General features: G+C 37.0%; 1 protein-coding gene across 1 annotated transcript in view; it reads right to left on the bottom strand.

Moving 5' to 3' along the window:
- The window catches only part of HAT1 (histone acetyltransferase 1), a 57,958-nt gene that overhangs the window by 20,618 nt on the left and 18,491 nt on the right, over positions 1-18,849 (bottom strand). Inside the window, exons 4-8 of the mRNA XM_030323709.1 lie at positions 15,482-15,602; positions 6,212-6,391; positions 5,816-5,937; positions 5,211-5,315; positions 4,780-4,886 (exon numbers count right to left, since the gene is read on the bottom strand). Coding sequence (XP_030179569.1) covers positions 4,780-4,886; positions 5,211-5,315; positions 5,816-5,937; positions 6,212-6,391; positions 15,482-15,602 — 635 coding nt within the window. The remainder of the gene's footprint in view (positions 1-4,779; positions 4,887-5,210; positions 5,316-5,815; positions 5,938-6,211; positions 6,392-15,481; positions 15,603-18,849) is intronic.

Below are 18,849 nucleotides of genomic sequence, written 5' to 3'. Positions count from 1 at the left end.
ATTAATTCAAAATAAAATTTAGTATGAGTGACAGCTTAAGTAACCTCTATAACCTCAGAATATTAGGAAAAAACATAGAAAATAGAATTACAGTTGAGAAAAATCTAAAAACTCATACTACATTCCTATCAGAAATTTTCTTGTAATTCAGAAAAACATACAAAAAATTTCCATTTAGTTTTACATAAGCTGTGATAGACTGACAATATAAGGAGGCAAGTCACCATTTCAATCTGTAAGAACTTTAACCAAAAATGTCAGACTGAAAACTTAAAATGGTGACACTCAGTAATCTGTGACATCTTTCAATTCCTTTGTTTCTCTGCTACAAAGAAAAGCAACACATTTAAAAGATGAAATTTGCTTGAGTTTAAATCTACAGTCACATTCAAAATCAAAAATTGAGTTTTTTCCAAATTAAATACATTATCTAACAACATAAGTGCTCTTCTATCATTTTTTAAAAATCTCTCCAGGCGTGCCTGGGTGGCTCAGTCGGTTAAGCTTCCGACTTGGGCTCAGGTCATGATTTCACTGTTCGTGAGTTTGAGCCGTGAGTTTGAGCCCTGCGCCCTGACAGCTCAGAGCCTGGAGCTTGCTTTGGATTCTGTGTCTCCCTCTCTCTCTCTGCCCCTCCTCCGCTCATGCTCTGTGTCTCCTTCAAAAATAAACGTTAAAAAAAAAATTTAAAAAGAAAAATTTTCCAGGGGCGCCTGGATGGCTCAGTCAGTTGAGCATCCAACTTTGTCTCAGGTCATGATCTCACAGTTTGTGGGTTTGGGCCCTGTGTTGGGGTCTGTGCTGACAGCTCAGAGCTCTAAGCCTGCTTCGGATTCTCTGTCTCCCTCTTTCTGCCCCGTGTGTGTGTACTCTCTCTCAAAAATAAACATTAAAAAAATAATAATAAAATAAAAACCTCTCCATATTAATATGTTATATTAGAGATAAAAAACCAGATGAAATCAGATAACACAAATCACCTAAGTATAAAAATTTTACAGATAATATTCTAAAATATTCTCTTCCAGTACTATAAAGGGACATTTAAAGGACAGTTATAATTAGCTCTTAATACACTACTGATAGATTAGTAATACTGATATATATTCCAGCCCAAGATCAATTTCTTTTTTTTTTTTAATTTTTTTTTAATGTTTATTTATTTTTGAGACAGAGAGAGACAGAGCATGAACGGGGGAGGGGCAGAGAGAGAGGGAGACACAGAATCGGAAACAGGCTCCAGGCTCTGAGCCATCAGCCCAGAGCCCGACGCGGGGCTCGAACTCATGGACCGCGAGATCGTGACCTGGCTGAAGTCGGACGCTTCACCGACTGAGCCACCCAGGCGCCCCTGCAAGATCAATTTCTATTGCTAAATTCAATTCTCTTCAGAACTTTAGAAGAAATAAATCACTGATTATATTTATAAGGTCATACAACTGAGGTGTATTCAAATGCTTTATATCTTAAGATAGTGACATCCTTGGGGCACCTGGGTGGCGCAGTCGGTTAAGCGTCCGACTTCAGCCAGGTCACGATCTCGCGATCCGTGAGTTCGAGCCCCGCGTCGGGCTCTGGGCTGATGGCTCAGAGCCTGGAGCCTGTTTCCGATTCTGTGTCTCCCTCTCTCTCTGCCCCTCCCCCGTTCATGCTCTGTCTCTCTCTCTCCCAAAAAAATAAATAAACGTTGAAAAAAAAAAAATTAAAAAAAAAAAAAAAAAGATAGTGACATCCTGAATAGGAAGGTGCAGATGATATAAAAGAACTATCTTCCAATATTTTGCTTTAAAATTAAGTGCTAAAAAAAAGAAAATGAGTGGCAATTACACCACAACCACCTGTCTATCCTGTAACATAGGCCCATCAATGTTAACTTAATTATTACCATATCAGGCTGTAAATCAAGTAAGCAAAAGGCCATCTCAATATAAAGAATATTCAGGGTTGCAAAGGAAGATCAAGAACCTACTAAAGATCAACAAAGGTAAAAATATATATACAAAATAATGGAGAAACAGGCAACTAAAACGACTAAAAAGTGGAAAATTATGTTTTCTTTTTTAAAAAAGACTGGGTATGGAAATCTAAAAGAAATGTCTTAACGAGAACAGCTGATAAGGCATTTTTAGTAATTTATAATGCTGAGAACTGTTATCGCTGAAAATAAAAGCTGATACCTAGTTTTCAAATTCAGAAGTCCTTTAGCACGTTTAGCCTTTTCTCTCTGGAGACTTCAGTTTGCAATGAATAAAGGCTACACTATTGATGACTCTTCACTGAGATTTAAGAAATAAAATTCTTTATCTGCTAATTGGTGCTAAGTATCAAGGACTTTATTGGTTGGAGTAGACAGAAGAAAATGGTTAAGAGGCTTCATAGAAACAACCCCTGCTGGCACATTACCCACTAGAGAAGACAAAGACTACTTATGTGAACTCTAAGTCTCCAGATTAAAATCACCAAAAAAGTCCCTTCGTTTAGCACCAAGTCTAAGCTCTATAGAGTAAACAGAAGCCAAATAATTTTCAGCTTATTTAACAAGTGTCATCATTTTTATTGTCCCTATAACTTTTCACTTAGCCAGTGAAGGTATCACTTAAACAATTTATAACTTTTGATACAAACTAACTTAAGCAGTTACTTCTTTAGCTTCCAAATTTCCAAACCATTTCACAGTAGCACAAAAGTAAGATGAAAAGATAATTTAAATATGGAACTCCCTTTTAAAAGCAAATGCTTTCCCTCTAGTTTTTTATTAATCTACAGGATCAATTCAGAATCTGTTTTGTAGTAACTTTAATTTTGTTTACTCTGGACAAGTGAAACCCCTACATTACATGAAAGACTACTAATCTGCCTATTAGCCTGTGTGTGTGTGTGTGTGTGTGTGTGTGTGTGTGTGTGTGTGTGTGTATGTATGCGTGTGTGTGTATATATATATATTTTTTTTTTTTTTTCAAAAGCCTACTTATATTTTTGTTAGTCCCACATCCAGTACTTTTTTTTTTTTGGTATCTTTAAACAAATTGATAAAATTCCAAAACAGGGTTTTTTTAAAAAACTAACATTTTAGTATGTGTTAGGTACTACAGCTTCAAAAACAAAAATGTACTCCAACTATTATAGAATTAATAAAATGTAAGACCTAATTTGGATGTGAATATCCGATATAGTATTTTTCATGAAAAAAAGGGGGGGGTGACTTTCAGTTTAATCAGCAACTGTATGAGTAACAAATCTGAAACAGTGTTACTCAGGGAGAAGAAAATAACAATAACATAAATGTTCCAGCCACTCAGTTCTTTGGTAGTTCACATGTTACACACTATCATCTGTAACCCCATCTAATGATGACGCTGGCTAATTCATAATGAAAGATGTATCCAAAACAAATAGGCCTGCATTTTGCCTTATAAACTACTGTTGTGAAGGTGTGCATTTTAGGGATATAAAACACATGTTTTAAGAAATGTGTATTCTCTGGGCTCCTGGGTGGCTCAGTCGGTTGGGCATCCAACTTCAGCTCAGATCATGATCTTGTGGTTCATGGGTTCGAGCCCTGTGTTGGGCTCTGTGCTAACAGCTCGGAGCCTGGAGCCTGCTTCATGGATTCTGTGTCTCCCTCTCTCTCTGCCCCTCCCCCACTCTTACTCGGTCTCTCTCTAAAATAAATAAAACATTAAAAAAAAAATTTTTTTAATGTGTATTCTAGGGGTGCCTGGATGGCTCAGTTGGTTACCTGTCTGACTTCATTCAGCTCAGGCCATGATCTCATGGTTCATGAGTTTGAGCCCTGCATAGGGCTCGCTTCTGTTAATGCAGAGCCAGCTTCAGATCTTCTGTCCTCCCTCAGCCCCTTCACTCTCATGCTCTCTCTCAAAAATAAATAAACATTAAAAAAAAGTATATTCTATTCAGGAACGATTTGCCTAGGTTTTTCTTTCTTCGTGAGGCTCAGAATATTCTTTCTCTACGTGAAAATTAGAGCAGGGCCTGTGAGCAATGCAATGGTTGGGCAAATGAACTGAACAACTAAAATCATACCACACTTACAAAGTACCTATGCCTGACCACAATTTCCCAATATATATTCAGTTCATATCTTCAAGTTGTTCAATTCACAAAGCACTTTACTTAGATATATAATCCAATCCCACCAAAGGTGTATAATTTAAAATGTAACCATAAGCCATCTTCACACAGTTCCAAAAAGACCCCAAGAGAATGCTGCTATTTAAAACAGAATAGTTGGGGCGCCTGGGTGGCTCAGTCGGTTGGGCGTCCGACTTCGGCTCAGGTCACGATCTCGCAGTCCGTGAGTTCAAGCCCTGCGTCGGGCTCTGTGCTGACAGCTCAGAGCCTGGAGCCTATTTCGGATTCTGTGTCTCCCTTTCTCTCTGACCTTCCCCCATTCATGCTCTGTCTCTGTCTCAAAAATGAATAAATGTTAAAATAAATAAATAAATAAATAAATAAATAAATAAATAAAACAGAATAGTTATTTTGTGATGCCTGGGTGGCTCAGCCAGTTGAGCATCCGACTTCAACTCAGGTCATGATCTTATGGTTTGTGGGCTCGAGCCCTATGTTGGGCTTTGCACTGACAGAATGGATCCTGCTTTGGATTCTCTGTCTCCCTCCCCCCCCTCAAAAATAAATAAGCATTAAAAACAATTTTAAAAAACCAGAATAGTTATTTTTTGACAAAAATAAAATTAATCAGTAAAGAACAGATTCTTTAAGAAAGGCTCTTTCAGTAACAAATCAAATTTCACATACCTGTAATATCAAGAACAGAAGGAGATGCAATGTAGTATCTATGAACTGTTTCAAGAAGTTGAGCACCATGGCCTTGACCTTGAAATGGAGTCAGTATCAGCATCTGACTACAGTAAAGAAATGATTTTAAAATTAAAATATCATAACATGATCCGTTTAAGAATTGCAAATCACTATAGCATTAAGAACATTTTAAAGTTAGTGTGGTTTTTTTCAATCAACCTTCCAGAAATACAAAAATTATCAAGATACGCAAAATTGGTTTAATCTTCCACACTGTTTCAAAGGGAACAATGAAATAAATCAGTACATAGCCAATGAATAATGGCGATTTTTTTAAACAAATCAACACTATTATAACAAGTATTGGAAACTTCAGCAGTTCCTTCTTCTGAAATAAAAGACAAGGCACGTGTTATACCGCCAATTACCTTACACGTGGCCGGGTTTTGTCTGGGTACACATAGTAATTATAGACTGTCATGTAGCCTACGGTCGCAAAGAGCGTAGCTCCATCCTTATTATACTTCTCAAATCTGCAGATAAAACAGAAAGCCAAGCAGGTCAATTACAGTCGCGCTCCCATGCAGTGTCCATTTTCTTTTCCATTCTCCGACTGAATTTTCAGTGTCAGCAAGCTACTCTGTGAGGGCCCAATGGGTACACCTGCTATGTTCTGAATGTACAATTCACTTAATTGGTGTGCAGCAACTTGGATAAATCAGACCTCTTTACATCACTTCAGTGCACTTGCCTATTATAAAGATGAATAGGTGGCAAGTAAAAGAAAACACAGGCAAAGCTCATTTTACTGTTTAAGCCTACATTCAGGGCCCTAACGGACAACAGCATTTAATTCAGCTCTATTCTCCAGGTCTCCGAAAGCATAATGAAGGAAAACTCAAGCCTCATAAACAATAGTTTTTCTTTCCTGGGAAAAATATCATTATACTGTCCCAATAATTGGGCCGCCACAATTAAAATGCTGGCTTTGTGGAGGTAATAAGGTCTACTGTTGCTTTAGAACTGTACTTACACTAGAAAGTAGTGCCATCTTTCATCATCCACGTCAATAAAGCTAGCAGTTTCAATAAACCACATCAAAAAGGTCTGAAGCCTTTCATGATATTCTCGAAAGCCTCTACATGTCATGTCAGCCTAGGGAAAAAGCCAGGAAAAGTCAGGTGAAACTCATCACAGAGGTAAGTGAAAGTCTGCAGAACACAAAACTATCCTGTGGGAAAATGTTTAGAAGTCTCAGATTAAGATGTGAACACAGACACACACACAAAATAGATCTTTGTTTTTAATGCTGACTGAAACTTGTTTCCTGAACTTAGAATGAGTCACTGAAAATAACACAACAAAACAGCACACCGGTTTCAGGCAAATGAAGTACTTTCACCCAAGAAATATTTAGATTTATCTTTACCTTGTATATCTGAAAGGTAAAGTTTTCCCCTCCTGTTGGACTGAGAACAGAGTATGTATGAAGTAAGGTTCCAAATGGCTTGAAATCGACTTCTTTTTCCAGCAAAGAGAGAAAGTCATTCGTGTTTGTACAAAATCCAGGTGGGATGATTTGTCTAATTTTGCCCTCAACATCGTCTGCCTAAGGAACAGAGGTTAAAGGACATAAGAAAACATTAATAACAAATTTGACTTTGAGTTGATTATACTTAATTTCTTTGAAATGGACAAAACCCACAAAAATCACAAAAATGAAGTTCCCAGTTAAACTAAAGAAGAAGACACATGGAGAAATGAGAAAGGATGAGTTTCATGTGCACAAGAGACTACTACCACACAAATCAGAGATGAACATAAGTATAATAAAGAAGTAAAAAAGAAGAGGCAGGTAGCCTGAAATCAGGTGCAAGTCAATGAGGGCAATGCTACTGAAATTTCTAACATCATATAGAAAATGCTGACCATATCCCTTCAGGACAATTGGAACTGGCCCAAACAAAAATCCGCTTATTATTTTATGAGTGTCAAGGAGACCATATTATCCAAGATCACAAGCAGTAGTAAGGGGAGGCTACAGTCTGACCAAACGAACAGCAAACTTACATTAACAAGTAGGTCGTAACTCCTTCATACACTAAACTCAATATTAAGACGACAATTTAAAAAATATGCCCACTTAGGACATACATAATTTATATGAATGGATAGATTATCCACTCATCCCTATAATGTGACACAAATTTTATAGACTTGGATTTGTGACAGTAGAAAGAGACAAGCCTGGACAACAAAATTAAACTCAGAGACTAAAATTACCCTTGTTAAACAACCTCAATGAATGTTAAAACTATCAGCTGAGCAGACTTCATAATCCCTTTCAAAACCCCAAAAGACCACTTGATTGAATACATTTACTACTTCTCTTTAACCATGAATATTTGATGAAGTCTTACAATAAAGTATTACTGCTTCTCACCAGGCAATAAAACTTAATGAATTGGTCTCAACTTAACAAAACCTTATCCCTCAATACAGTCCCTAAAAGCCTGACATTACATTCAACAAAATGAGCTTGCATTCTATTCAAACTTTTTCTTGAACAATGAGGCCAGGTTTTTACTTAATGGAGTTTGCCGTGAGTTCAGCTGTAATGTTTGTATTGTATCTATTTCCACAAGGACTGACACAAGAACACTTTGTGTTAACTTACTAAGCAGCTCTTTCATACCGTTTACATGCATGATGGGTATTAGTTCTAAACCAAGACCCTTGCTACTTAGCATTCAAAACAGGGAAATTAAGATGCTTAGGACAAAATACACTACAAAAGGCTAATACAACATGCTACTAATTCCTGTCCTTTCAACCATCTTTTAACTAAGTAGAAGCAATGCACCTGCAGATGAATAGCACTTTATTATCATTCAGTTACAATTTAGGATAGAGAACCAAGGATGGAGTTTATCACAAACAAGTTTTATTATTTTAATGCTCTGCTACCACCAACATTTATACATAACTTGTTTATAGCTATAAAAAAAGAAGAGCTATTATTTAAAACATAGCTCTTCAATATTATGCCCAACAGCTTATTTGTAATGCGTACATCAGTCCTTGCAGTTCATTCACCTTCAAGATCAAATAAACTGCATTTGATATTTTTTGTTTAAAGTGCCATCTAATGTGAAGAAACCATCTTAAACATATTTTATAGAATATGTACAACCTCAATAAGTACAAGAGGAAACTGTAACAATAAGGAATAGTTTTAAGCAGTCTGATGTATGGCAATTAAAATCCAAAGTAGTGACAGGTGAAGTAGTATAATTTTAGTCCAAGTTAAAAAAAAGTCAAGAAATATTACTTTTAAATAAAAAGGCTTATAACCTATCAGTTTAAAAGAAAACACTTCAAAGCATTTATAGTATAATTGTAAATTTTAAAAACATTCCCTATATCCTGTCTTCTTAACAAGGCATTGCAAAGTATGATCGAATAACTTCACATATCTTGCATCAAACGTAGAAACTAAGTTTCAAGTAGCAGTTCTGGTGGAAGACAGAAAGACCCAAAGGTCTGAGCTCAATAAAGCTGAAAAAGAGTTAATGTTTAACGTTCAGCCTTCAAGGGATACCTATTTACCGTAATAAATATCTTCAAATAAATACTTGGCTCTGGGCAAGTTCATAACATTTAAGAACTTTTACAGAAGAATAAAAGAGTAAATTTAAAAACAAGGAATCTATTACATATAATAGGTTAGAAAAAACATGTATCGGATATATTACAAAAAATACATCGCATAAAACCAAATGGCTCTTATCTACTAAATATACTCTTTTAAGGAAAATATCCCATAACCACCCTGTCTTAGAAATCTGTACTCTTTACTAATTTAGTTCAGTTAAATATTCATTTTTCATATTGGATTACTGGCCAGATAATAAAAATCGTCATTAAAGAAAAACCCATCTCATCATTTAAAAATTTTTTTAATATTTTTATTTGTTTGTTTATTTTAGTAGGCTCTACACCCAACATGAGGCTTGAAATCACAATCCCTGGATCAAGAGTTGCACGCTACAGTGACTGAGCTAGCCAGGCACCCCATCTCATCTTTTTTAAATTCCATGTAGAATCAAAGCTTAACTGAAACCTTTTAGTTCCAATGCTTGCTGCTAAAAGCTTCGATTCTATTTCTGAAGATCACTAAAAAATTCCCTACTTTCAAGAATATTATTTTAAACCGCAATTAAAATTAAATAAAAAATGTACTTATAGATAAGAAATTAAGCATTCATGAATAGATCAAGAATCCAGAATACAACCTGATGTATTAATAAAGACATGCCTTAAAAATGTTTTCCAAACATTTAGAAATATCTTTTTAAAAAGGAAAGTATGGGGGGTGCCTAGGTGGCTCAGTCAGTTGAGCGTCTGACTGTGGCTCAGGTCATGATCTCACAGTTCGTGGGTTTGAGCCCCATGTCAGGCTCTGTGCTGACACCTCAGAGCCTGGAGCCTGCTTCGGATTCTGTGTCTCCCTCTCTCTCTGCCCCTCCCCTGCTCATGCTCTGTCTCTCAAAAATAAATAAATATTTAAAAAAAAATTTAAATAAATAAATATAAAGGAAAGTATAAAGGTAACTATTATACTATTTAGCTCTTAGGTAAGTCATGATGAAATGTTTTAGATTGCATTATCTCACATTATGATCATTTCAACTTCCAATGTTCTATACCTTGATATATATGCGATTTTCCCAGAAAGCAATTTTTGCTTTTCCTCATCACTGCATAAAGCAATGTGCCTGAGAATAACTGGTAGTCTGCTATGATGTAAATATATTTACACCTTATTTGTATTTATACACATTTGAAAACCAAATGACGTCGTTAGAATCTTATCCTAAACGGCATCATTTGTGTAAATTTGTCTATGGTGAGTTATTTTTGAAATAATGATTTTAAAAAGGCCTGTTAAGTAGGCGCTCCTTTACTTGGCTAAAGTGGCAGACTTAATAACATTGACTAGAATTCTAAGATTACCTAAGATCTACTACAAACTACAAGCCAAAAAATTTCCATATCTGCTTAATTTGCTCAATCTTACATTACCCGACAACATGTCTGGAAATCTGAGTGTTGTTAGAGAAGTTAACAGTGTGAACTTTTCACTACTGGAAAAACAAAAGTGGTATCCTGTTGATTGATACTGCATTAGTATTTTGCTACCTAAGCTCATATATAAAATTCTAAGATAGAAATCTCAATATATAATTTGAAAGCTTTTTATATTTTATAAAAAGCATTACACACTAAGAACACTGTCCAAATTATCAAAAAGAGTATAGTGAAGTATTAGTCTACCAAAGATTATTTTTTCATTTCCTCAAGATTAAATTTTTAGAAGTGCACAAGGATTTTCTTTAAGATGCTAAAGAATCCAGCAAATTTTAAATATTTGCTCTCATCTACTCTCAAATTCAATCCATATTAGTGGAAGACAAAGATAAAATAGATGATTGAAATTCACAGATAATACAAACTGTACCCAAATATTTCAACTTTCTCTACTAAACCTTTTCCCAGAAATGCTAACAATTAGCAAGACTGAGCAATCTTAGTTACACTCTCTTGCACTAAAAAGCAATGAAATTACCTCAGAAAAAGCGGGAGACTCTGGAAAGTGTAAGACCTTGATGAAAGAAACTGAAGACAACACAAATAAATGGAAAGATATATTGTGTTCATGTTTGTACTACTCAAAGCAATCTATAATTAATGCACCCTCCATCAAAATACCAACCACATTTTTCACAGAACTAGAACAAAGAATCCTAAAATTTGTATGGACCCACAAAAGACCCTGCACAGCCAAAGCAATCCTGAGAAAGAACAACAAAGCTGGAGGTATCATGCTCCCTGATTTCACACTAGACTACAAAGCTATAGTAATTAAAACAGTATGGTATTGGCACAAAAACAGATCAATGGAATAGAATAGAAAGCCTAACAATAAACCCATGCATATATGGTCAATTAATCAATGACAAAGGAGACAAGAATAAACAATGGGAAAAGACAGTCTCTCCAATAAATGGCATTGGGAAAACTGGACAGCTGCATGCAGAAAAATGAAACTGGACCCTCTATCTTACACCATATACAAAAATAAATTCAAAATGGATTAAAGACTTGAATGTTAAGACTTGAAGCCATAAAACTCCTTTAAGAAAACATAGGCAATAAACTCTTTAACATTGTTTTTAGCAATAGATTTCAGACTAGTCTCCTCAGGCAAGGGCAACAAAAGCTAAAGTAAACAAGTGGGATCACATCATACTAAAAAGTGGAGAAAAGGGAACCCTCATAACTGTTGGTGGAAATGTAACTGGTGCAGCCACGATGGAAAACAGTATGAAGGTTCCTCAAAAAATTAAAAACAGAACTACTATACAATCCAGAATTCTACTTCTGGATATTTATCGGAAGAAGATGAAAACACAAATTCGAAGAGACACATGCACCCCTGTATTCACTGCAGCATTATTTACAACAGCCAAAATGTGAAGCACTGTAAGTATCCATTGATAAATGAATAGATAAAGATGGGATATATATAAATACACATACAATGGAATATTACTCAGTCATAAAGAAATGAAATCTTGCCATTTGCAACAACATGGATGGACCTACAGAGTATTATGTTAAGGGAAATCTAAAAAACAAAGCATACAAACAAAACTCTTTGTTTACTGACTGTTCCTCCTAGCTACAATACAAGCTCCATGAGAGGAATGATTTTGTTTTGTTGCCACTATAGCATCAAGAATATAGAGGCATAGTGATATCTCAATACAAACTAAGAAGAGGTAAGCCCATCCCCCCAACATCCACTACCCATTCTTTTTTTATAAGGGGAAAAAAGTCTTTGCTTGAACATGTAATTTATACAAATCATCTTCAATCATGAAGCAAATAATCCTACAAAAAGACACCATAAAAGATTGATTCCTTACTCCTAACACAGCACTTCTAAATGGAAAAACCTGGTTTTCAAGAATGGGACAATTAGAAGTCAATGCAAATACATAGCTATTTCACTGCAAATAGTATTTGAAAGATTTACCAATAACTAAGTCAATAGTTCCTTTGGAAGAAATCAATCCAGTATTATCAGCTGGAACTTTAAAAAAAAAACACCACCACCAAAATCTTCAAATGATATTATATTTTGTACTACACAAGGAAACTACTACCTGCATTTTTAATAAGAGTATCTAGCTGGGCCTGAGAATTTAACAATCTAATAAGAAACATATGATCAGGGAAAAACTTCACTTTAATAAGTCTATATTACATGCTAGTTTATACAGCATTGCGTGAATTTGGGCAAGTCCTTTACAATGAAACAAAATTTTAAAAATTAAACAATAAAAAGAACCAAATCAACCAGTCCCAAGTCATGGAGAGGTTTTAGCCAACAAAAGATGGGGCATGAGATTGGCAAAAGATTTAAGTCAGAAGTTTAAAGTCCATTTAAAACCTTGAAAAAGTTGGTTTAATTGCTAATCTGCCCCTCCCCCAGTGGCACTCTGTCTCTCTCAAAAATAAACATTAAAAAAACCTTTATTTATTTTTTTTTTAATTTTTTTTTCAACGTTTATTTATTTTTGGGACAGAGAGAGACAGAGCATGAACGGGGGAGGGGCAGAGAGAGAGGGAGACACAGAATCGGAAATAGGCTCCAGGCTCTGAGCCATCAGCCCAGAGCCTGACGCGGGGCTCGAACTCACGGACCGTGAGATCTTGACCTGGCTGAAGTCAGACGCTTAACCGACTGCGCCACCCAGGCGCCCCAAAAAACCTTTTTTTAAAAAATAAGAATGCAACTTGCAATTTTGTAAATGTGATTCAGCGACAAAAATGGCATTTCATTTAAAAAACTCAACTCTGTGAAATAATTCGTTTTAATTTTTTTTAATGTTTATTTTTGAGAGACAGAGAGAGAGAGAGAGAGAGAGAGAGCGCGCAGGGGAGGGGCAGAGAGAGAGGGAGACACAGAATCCGAAGCAGGCTCCAGGCTCCGAGCTGTCAGCACAGAGCCCAATGAGGGGCTCAAACTCACGAATCGCAAGATCATGACCTGAGCGGAAGAAGTTGGACGCTTAACCGACTGAGCCACCCAGGCACAGGCACCCTTCTGTGAAGTAATTCTTCATGAAAAGTTTCAATGCCTTGAAGGAAGATAGTTGGGGGGGATGGGTTAAACAGGTGATGGGGATCAAGGAGTACACATGTAATGAGCCCTGGGTGACAACGTATGGAAGTGCTGAGTCACTATACTGTATACCTAAAACTAGTATTACACTGTATGGTAACTGGAATTTAAACAAAACCTTAAAGAAAAAAAAAATTCAGTGTGTTTAAATAGGAATGCGCAGAAACAGAACAACTCTAAAACACATAATTTTCTTTTCTTTTTAAACTTTATTTATTTATTTAAAGAGAGAGAGCCAGGAAGGGGCAGAGAAGAGAGACAGAATCCTAAGTAGGCTACACCTCACCTGAGCAGAGATCAGGAATTTGACACTTAACTGACTGAGCCACCAAGATGTCTGAAAACATACAGCTTTCTTTTTTTTTTTTTTTTTTAATTTTTTTTTCAACGTTTATTTATTTTTGGGACAGAGAGAGACAGAGCATGAACGGGGGAGGGGCAGAGAGAGAGGGAGACACAGAATTGGAAACAGGCTCCAGGCTCTGAGCCATCAGCCCAGAGCCTGACGCGGGGCTCGAACTCCCGGACCGCGAGACCGTGACCTGGCTGAAGTCGGACGCTTAACCGACTGCGCCACCCAGGCGCCCCACATACAGCTTTCTTAAGGTCCCTCAGGGATTCATGTCCATCCTAAACATGCAAAATACACTCATCCCATCCCAACACTGCCAAAAGTTTCAACCATTCCATCATCAACTCAAGTCCAAAATGTCATTATCTAATCAGGTATGAGTGAGACTCTGGGTAGGATACTTCACGAGGCAAAATTCCTTTCCACCTGTGATACTGTGAAACTAGGAAGCAAGTTATTGCTTCTAAAATACAGTAGTGGGACAGGCACAGGATAAGTTAAGGAGTTTCCCATTCCAAAAGGAAGGAAATGGTAGAAAGAAAGGTGTCACTGGTACCAGGCAATTTCAAAATCCAGAAGGTCAAATTCCATTAGGTTTCAAGACTTGGGGATACTGTGGCCTGCAGCTCTACCCTCTGGGTCTTACTCCTTTTTCTCGAAGGGAAGTACATGTTCGCAGCTGAGTAGTGTTATCAGCTTGTTTCCTACCTATAGAATTTAGAAAATTCATTTGCCTTTCCTCATCCTGTTAGTCCACACTGGCAGTGTTTCTGCTGATATAACACTCTCAAAACCCTTCTAGGTCACCTATGTATGCCATGAGGGTTCATGCCATTAGACAAGATGGTCCTACAAAGGACTTGATCTCTACTCAATCTCTATTCCTGGCTTTTGCTGAGATTACTGAGGAGATACAAGAGTCACATGCCTAATCTCTTCAGCAAGAGTAAAAAGTTATCTAGCCATGCTTTCAGCTTTCTCTCCACAGCACGCTTTCCTAACAATGAATCTCCTAACTTCCGTGTCTTCTGCAACCTGGATAGGCTAAGAGTCTCCCAAATCATCAAGTCGTGGATCTTTTATGCTTTACGGTTCTTCTCACAATCTCTCCCTTTCCTCCCACATTTATAATAAGCCGCAAGAAACCAGGCCACAACTTCAACCCTTTGCTTGGAAATCTCCTCAGCTAAATATCCAAGTTCACTGCTTATAAATTCTTTCTATGTAAGTGTAGGACACAATTCAGCTAGGCTTTCTGGCACTATATAACAAATATCTATCTCCTTTCCTTCATTTTCTAATAACATGTTCCTCCTTTCCTTCTGACTCAACAGAGGCACCTTCAACATTCCTATTTCTCCCAATGTACTGTTTGTGATGGTACATTATTCTCTATGATGATATTGGCTTTCTCTCTCATGCCTCTAACTTTTTCTGAGCCCTCACTAGCAATGCCTTTAATGTCCATATTTCTACCAACAGTCTTTTCAAGGGAGTCAATGCTTTTTCTATCACATACCTTAAAATTCTTCCAGTTTCTACCCATTACCTATTTCCAAAGACATTTCTAGAGTTTTAGTTATTTGTTGCAGTAGCACCCCACTTCCTGGTATGAAAATCTATATTAGTTTCCGGTGGCTGCTATAACAAACTACCACAAACTTGGAGGCTTAAAACAACAGAAACTTATTCTTTCACAGCCTTGAGGCAAAGTCTAAAAACCGTATCACTGAGCTAAACTCAGGTGTCAACAGGGCCACACTCCCTCCAGAGGCTCCAGTGGAGAATCTGTTCCTTGCTTCTTCTAATTCTAGTGGCCAGAATTGTATTTGGTAAACAAAATACAACTATGATCATAAGAGTGAACATTTTTATAGAGAAGGACCACTCAGGAAAAAGATCAGGCTAAGGATCATGATCAAACGTTAACTGCCATGATAAGCAGGCAATCACATCCATAACTAAAGATTGAATATGTGGTTTCAAAGCTACTATATAACAGATTCTCTCCTCCCTCAAACCTTTAAATTTTAAAACCTGCTTTATACTCAAATGGAAAGCAGAGTTAAAGATAAATTCATTTTTGTTCTTACCTCTACACAGTCAAAGTTCTCATCAACTTTAGACGCATATTCAACACGGAACATTGTTGACAGGCTACCAGCAATATAGTATAACAGGATCTTCAGACCCTTGTAACCAAAAGCAGTTTCACTGAAAAGGAAAAAAATATCAATAATCTGAGACCCCAGAAAGAATCTTGCAAAGTCATTACCAAGTATTAACCATCCATATAAACAAGTTTAACTTTATGGGTAGTTTCAAGATTTTAAACTACACCTGTTTTAAAAAGAAACAAGTATTTGTAATGAAACTGTCTCAGTTGGGGCGCCTGGGTGGCGCAGTCGGTTAAGCGTCCGACTTCAGCCAGGTCACGATCTCGCGGTCCGTGAGTTCGAGCCCCGCATCGGGCTCTGGGCTGATGGCTCAGAGCCTGGAGCCTGTTTCCAATTCTGTGTCTCCCTCTCTCTCTGCCCCTTGCCCGTTCATGCTCTGTGTCTCTCTCTGTCCCAAAAATAAATAAAAAAAAAAAACGTTGAAAAAAAAAGAAACTGTCTCAGCTTTCCTCATTTATAAAATGAGAGGGGCGCCTGGGTGGCTTAGTAGGTGAAGCATACAACTCTTGATCTCGGGGTTATAAGTTTGAGCCCACACTGGGTGCAGAGATTACATAAAAATCAAATCTTTAAAAAAAATAAGAGAAAATAACAGCACCTACCTTCGGGATGTTGTTTGGGTTGAATGAGGAAGTTAATACCTGTAAACTGCTCATAATGTTGACTAACACATTATACAAGTAGTAATAAGTGTCAGATGTTACTGCTACTGTTGCAGCTGCTGCTATTATTACTAGTACCAGAGAGCATTTCAAATCAGACACAAGTGGTATTAAACTGGTACCTGGCTAGGCAAGCAGCTAACATGTAGCTTTGGCCCAGTCTTGCCTCCAATTTACCACCTGCTTCTATCATCAAGATACCAGAGCTGCTGAGAGTGGTGAAAGCACCTAATTACACCCCTGTATGAACTCAGAAAGCAGATCTGGGGCTGCTATTTTTCCAATCCTGCTCCCTGAAATCCATCTACGCCTTGATATTCTCTAAAAAGAGTCTTCCAAAATCTGAATCTAAAATATTCAGAATAGGTAGGGGCGCCTGGGTGGCTCAGTCGGTTGAGCGTCTGACTTCAGCTCAGGTCACAATCTCACGGTTTGTGAGTTCGAGCCCCGCGTCGGGCTCTGGGCTGATGGCTCAGAGCCTGGAGCCTGCTTCCGATTCTGTGTCTCCCTCTCTCTGCCCCTCCCCCGTTCATGTTCTGTCTCTCTCTGTCTCAAAAATAAACATTAAAAAATAAAAAATAAAAATAAATAAAAAATATTCAGAATAGGTAAAGCTACAGAGACAGAAAGTAGATTAATGATTGCCTAGGGCTGGGGAGAGTAATGGGGAAAAAGAGCATGACTGCTAACTGGTTATGGGAATTTGGGAGGAATGACAAAAATATTCTAAAACTGATTGTGAAGATGACTACACAACACTCATTATGCTAAAAATCATTGAGCTGTATACTTTAAATACAGGGGCGCCTGGGTGGCTCAAGTTCAGTTAAGCATCTGACTTCAGCTCAGGTCACGATCTCACAGTTTGTGAGTTCGGGCCCCACGTCAGGCTCTAAGCTGACTGTTCGGAGCCTGGAGCCTGGAGCCTGCTTCGGATTCTGTGTCTCCCTCTCTTTCTGTCCCTCCCTGGTTGTGCTCTCTTTCTCAAAATGAATAAGCATTAAAAAATGTTTTAAAAAGTAGATCAACTATATAGTAAATTATATCTCAATAAAGCTTTTCTTTTTTTAAGTGAATTCTGAAGAAGAGTGCCTGGAAGAAGCAGTGCCATTTCCAGATTTCTGTCTAGACTACCAAAATAAAGTATTAGCAGTGTCCATTCCAGGACTCTGAAAGTTATGTTTATAAAATGGAATGGCAATGATAGTAGTATCAAGGTCATACCTGAGTCATAAGACATGGTCATAATTATCTGTCATCTAACTTAGGAGTATGCATTTTTAATGACATGCAAAACAGAATGAATGTACAGAATACTATTAAGAAGCATCATATGTAGACTAGATCCTATGCACCAAAGGAAGAGATTTTAAATAGCAGTAATAGGAAGAGAATAAAAAAAATAGCTCCTTAAAAATAGAAATCCAGAAAGAAAACATTCCTCTTTTTATAATAAAATAAAACCTATTTGAAATACAAAAGACTCAAATTTTGGCATGAATCAATACATAATAAAATACAATTATTACTATTTAATAGCACATAAAATGCCTAATCTGATACATTAATAATGAAAACTTCTGAGGAAATTTGTCAATGAAGAGACATCTGTCAATTTCAAAACACATGAGGGGCACCTGGGTGGCTCAGTTGGTTAAGCATCCGACTCAATTTCAGCACAGGTCATGATCTCACCATTCGTGAGTTTGAGCCCTGCATCAGGCTCTGCACTGGCAGTGCAGAACCTGTTTGGGATTCTCTCTCCCTCTCTCTCTGCTCCTCCTTTACTAGCATGCTCTCTTTCTCTTAAGATCAGTATACTTTAAAAACAAAAACCACATTAAATAAATATGTGGACAATGCTGAAATAACACATAGGTAAAACAGCCATGAAGGGAAATATTTTAAATGTCAACTATATCAAAACACGCTTTCTTCCTACAACAAACCAGGGTTCCTTAGGAAAATGGCTGACTCCAGAAACACTGGAAAAAGTATACGATGAATCTCCATATCAGAAGGTAAAGTGTCCCCAAAATGATGATGATATATCAAAAGGATTCAAAAGCCCATTTGAAATGGGGTAATTTGAGTGTCACAATAACAGTAATGGATTATAACTCATTGGATTAAAAAAGAAGAATCCTTGAGTCTCTTCTGATATACACAAAGAAATACTTAAGGGGAAAAAAAAGAGCTCTTCCTTACAGAATGCCAACTAATAAATGTAGAAGGTATGACAAAGTTAGAGAATCACTATTTTATAATCACAGTAAAATACCAATTCAGGCAAGAATCATCGATGGATTTAAAACTACTGGGTGAAAAAGACTGATAGGGAAAAGTATATTTTCAGTCTCAGAGTATCTCCCCACAGATTACATAATAAAGGAAAAAACCTTACAGTGGAGAAAGCTGACAAGCACCTCTAAACTAAGTTAACAAGTTATGGAACAAACTGACATCATGGGCTTTCTGATTGTGACAGACTAAGGACACGCACAACTTCTGTTAAGGTACTACAAAAATGCACAATATCTGAATTTAATCATGAAGAAAAATCAAACTAATCCAAAATTAAAGTTTATAAAACTAGCCTATAACCCACAAAAACGTGATATC

This window comes from Lynx canadensis, chromosome C1, assembly GCF_007474595.2.
Source record: "Lynx canadensis isolate LIC74 chromosome C1, mLynCan4.pri.v2, whole genome shotgun sequence".
NCBI classification, from domain to species: domain Eukaryota; kingdom Metazoa; phylum Chordata; class Mammalia; order Carnivora; family Felidae; genus Lynx; species Lynx canadensis.
Note: the sequence above shows the minus strand (reverse complement) of the source record. Positions and strands in the feature narration are given on the sequence as shown.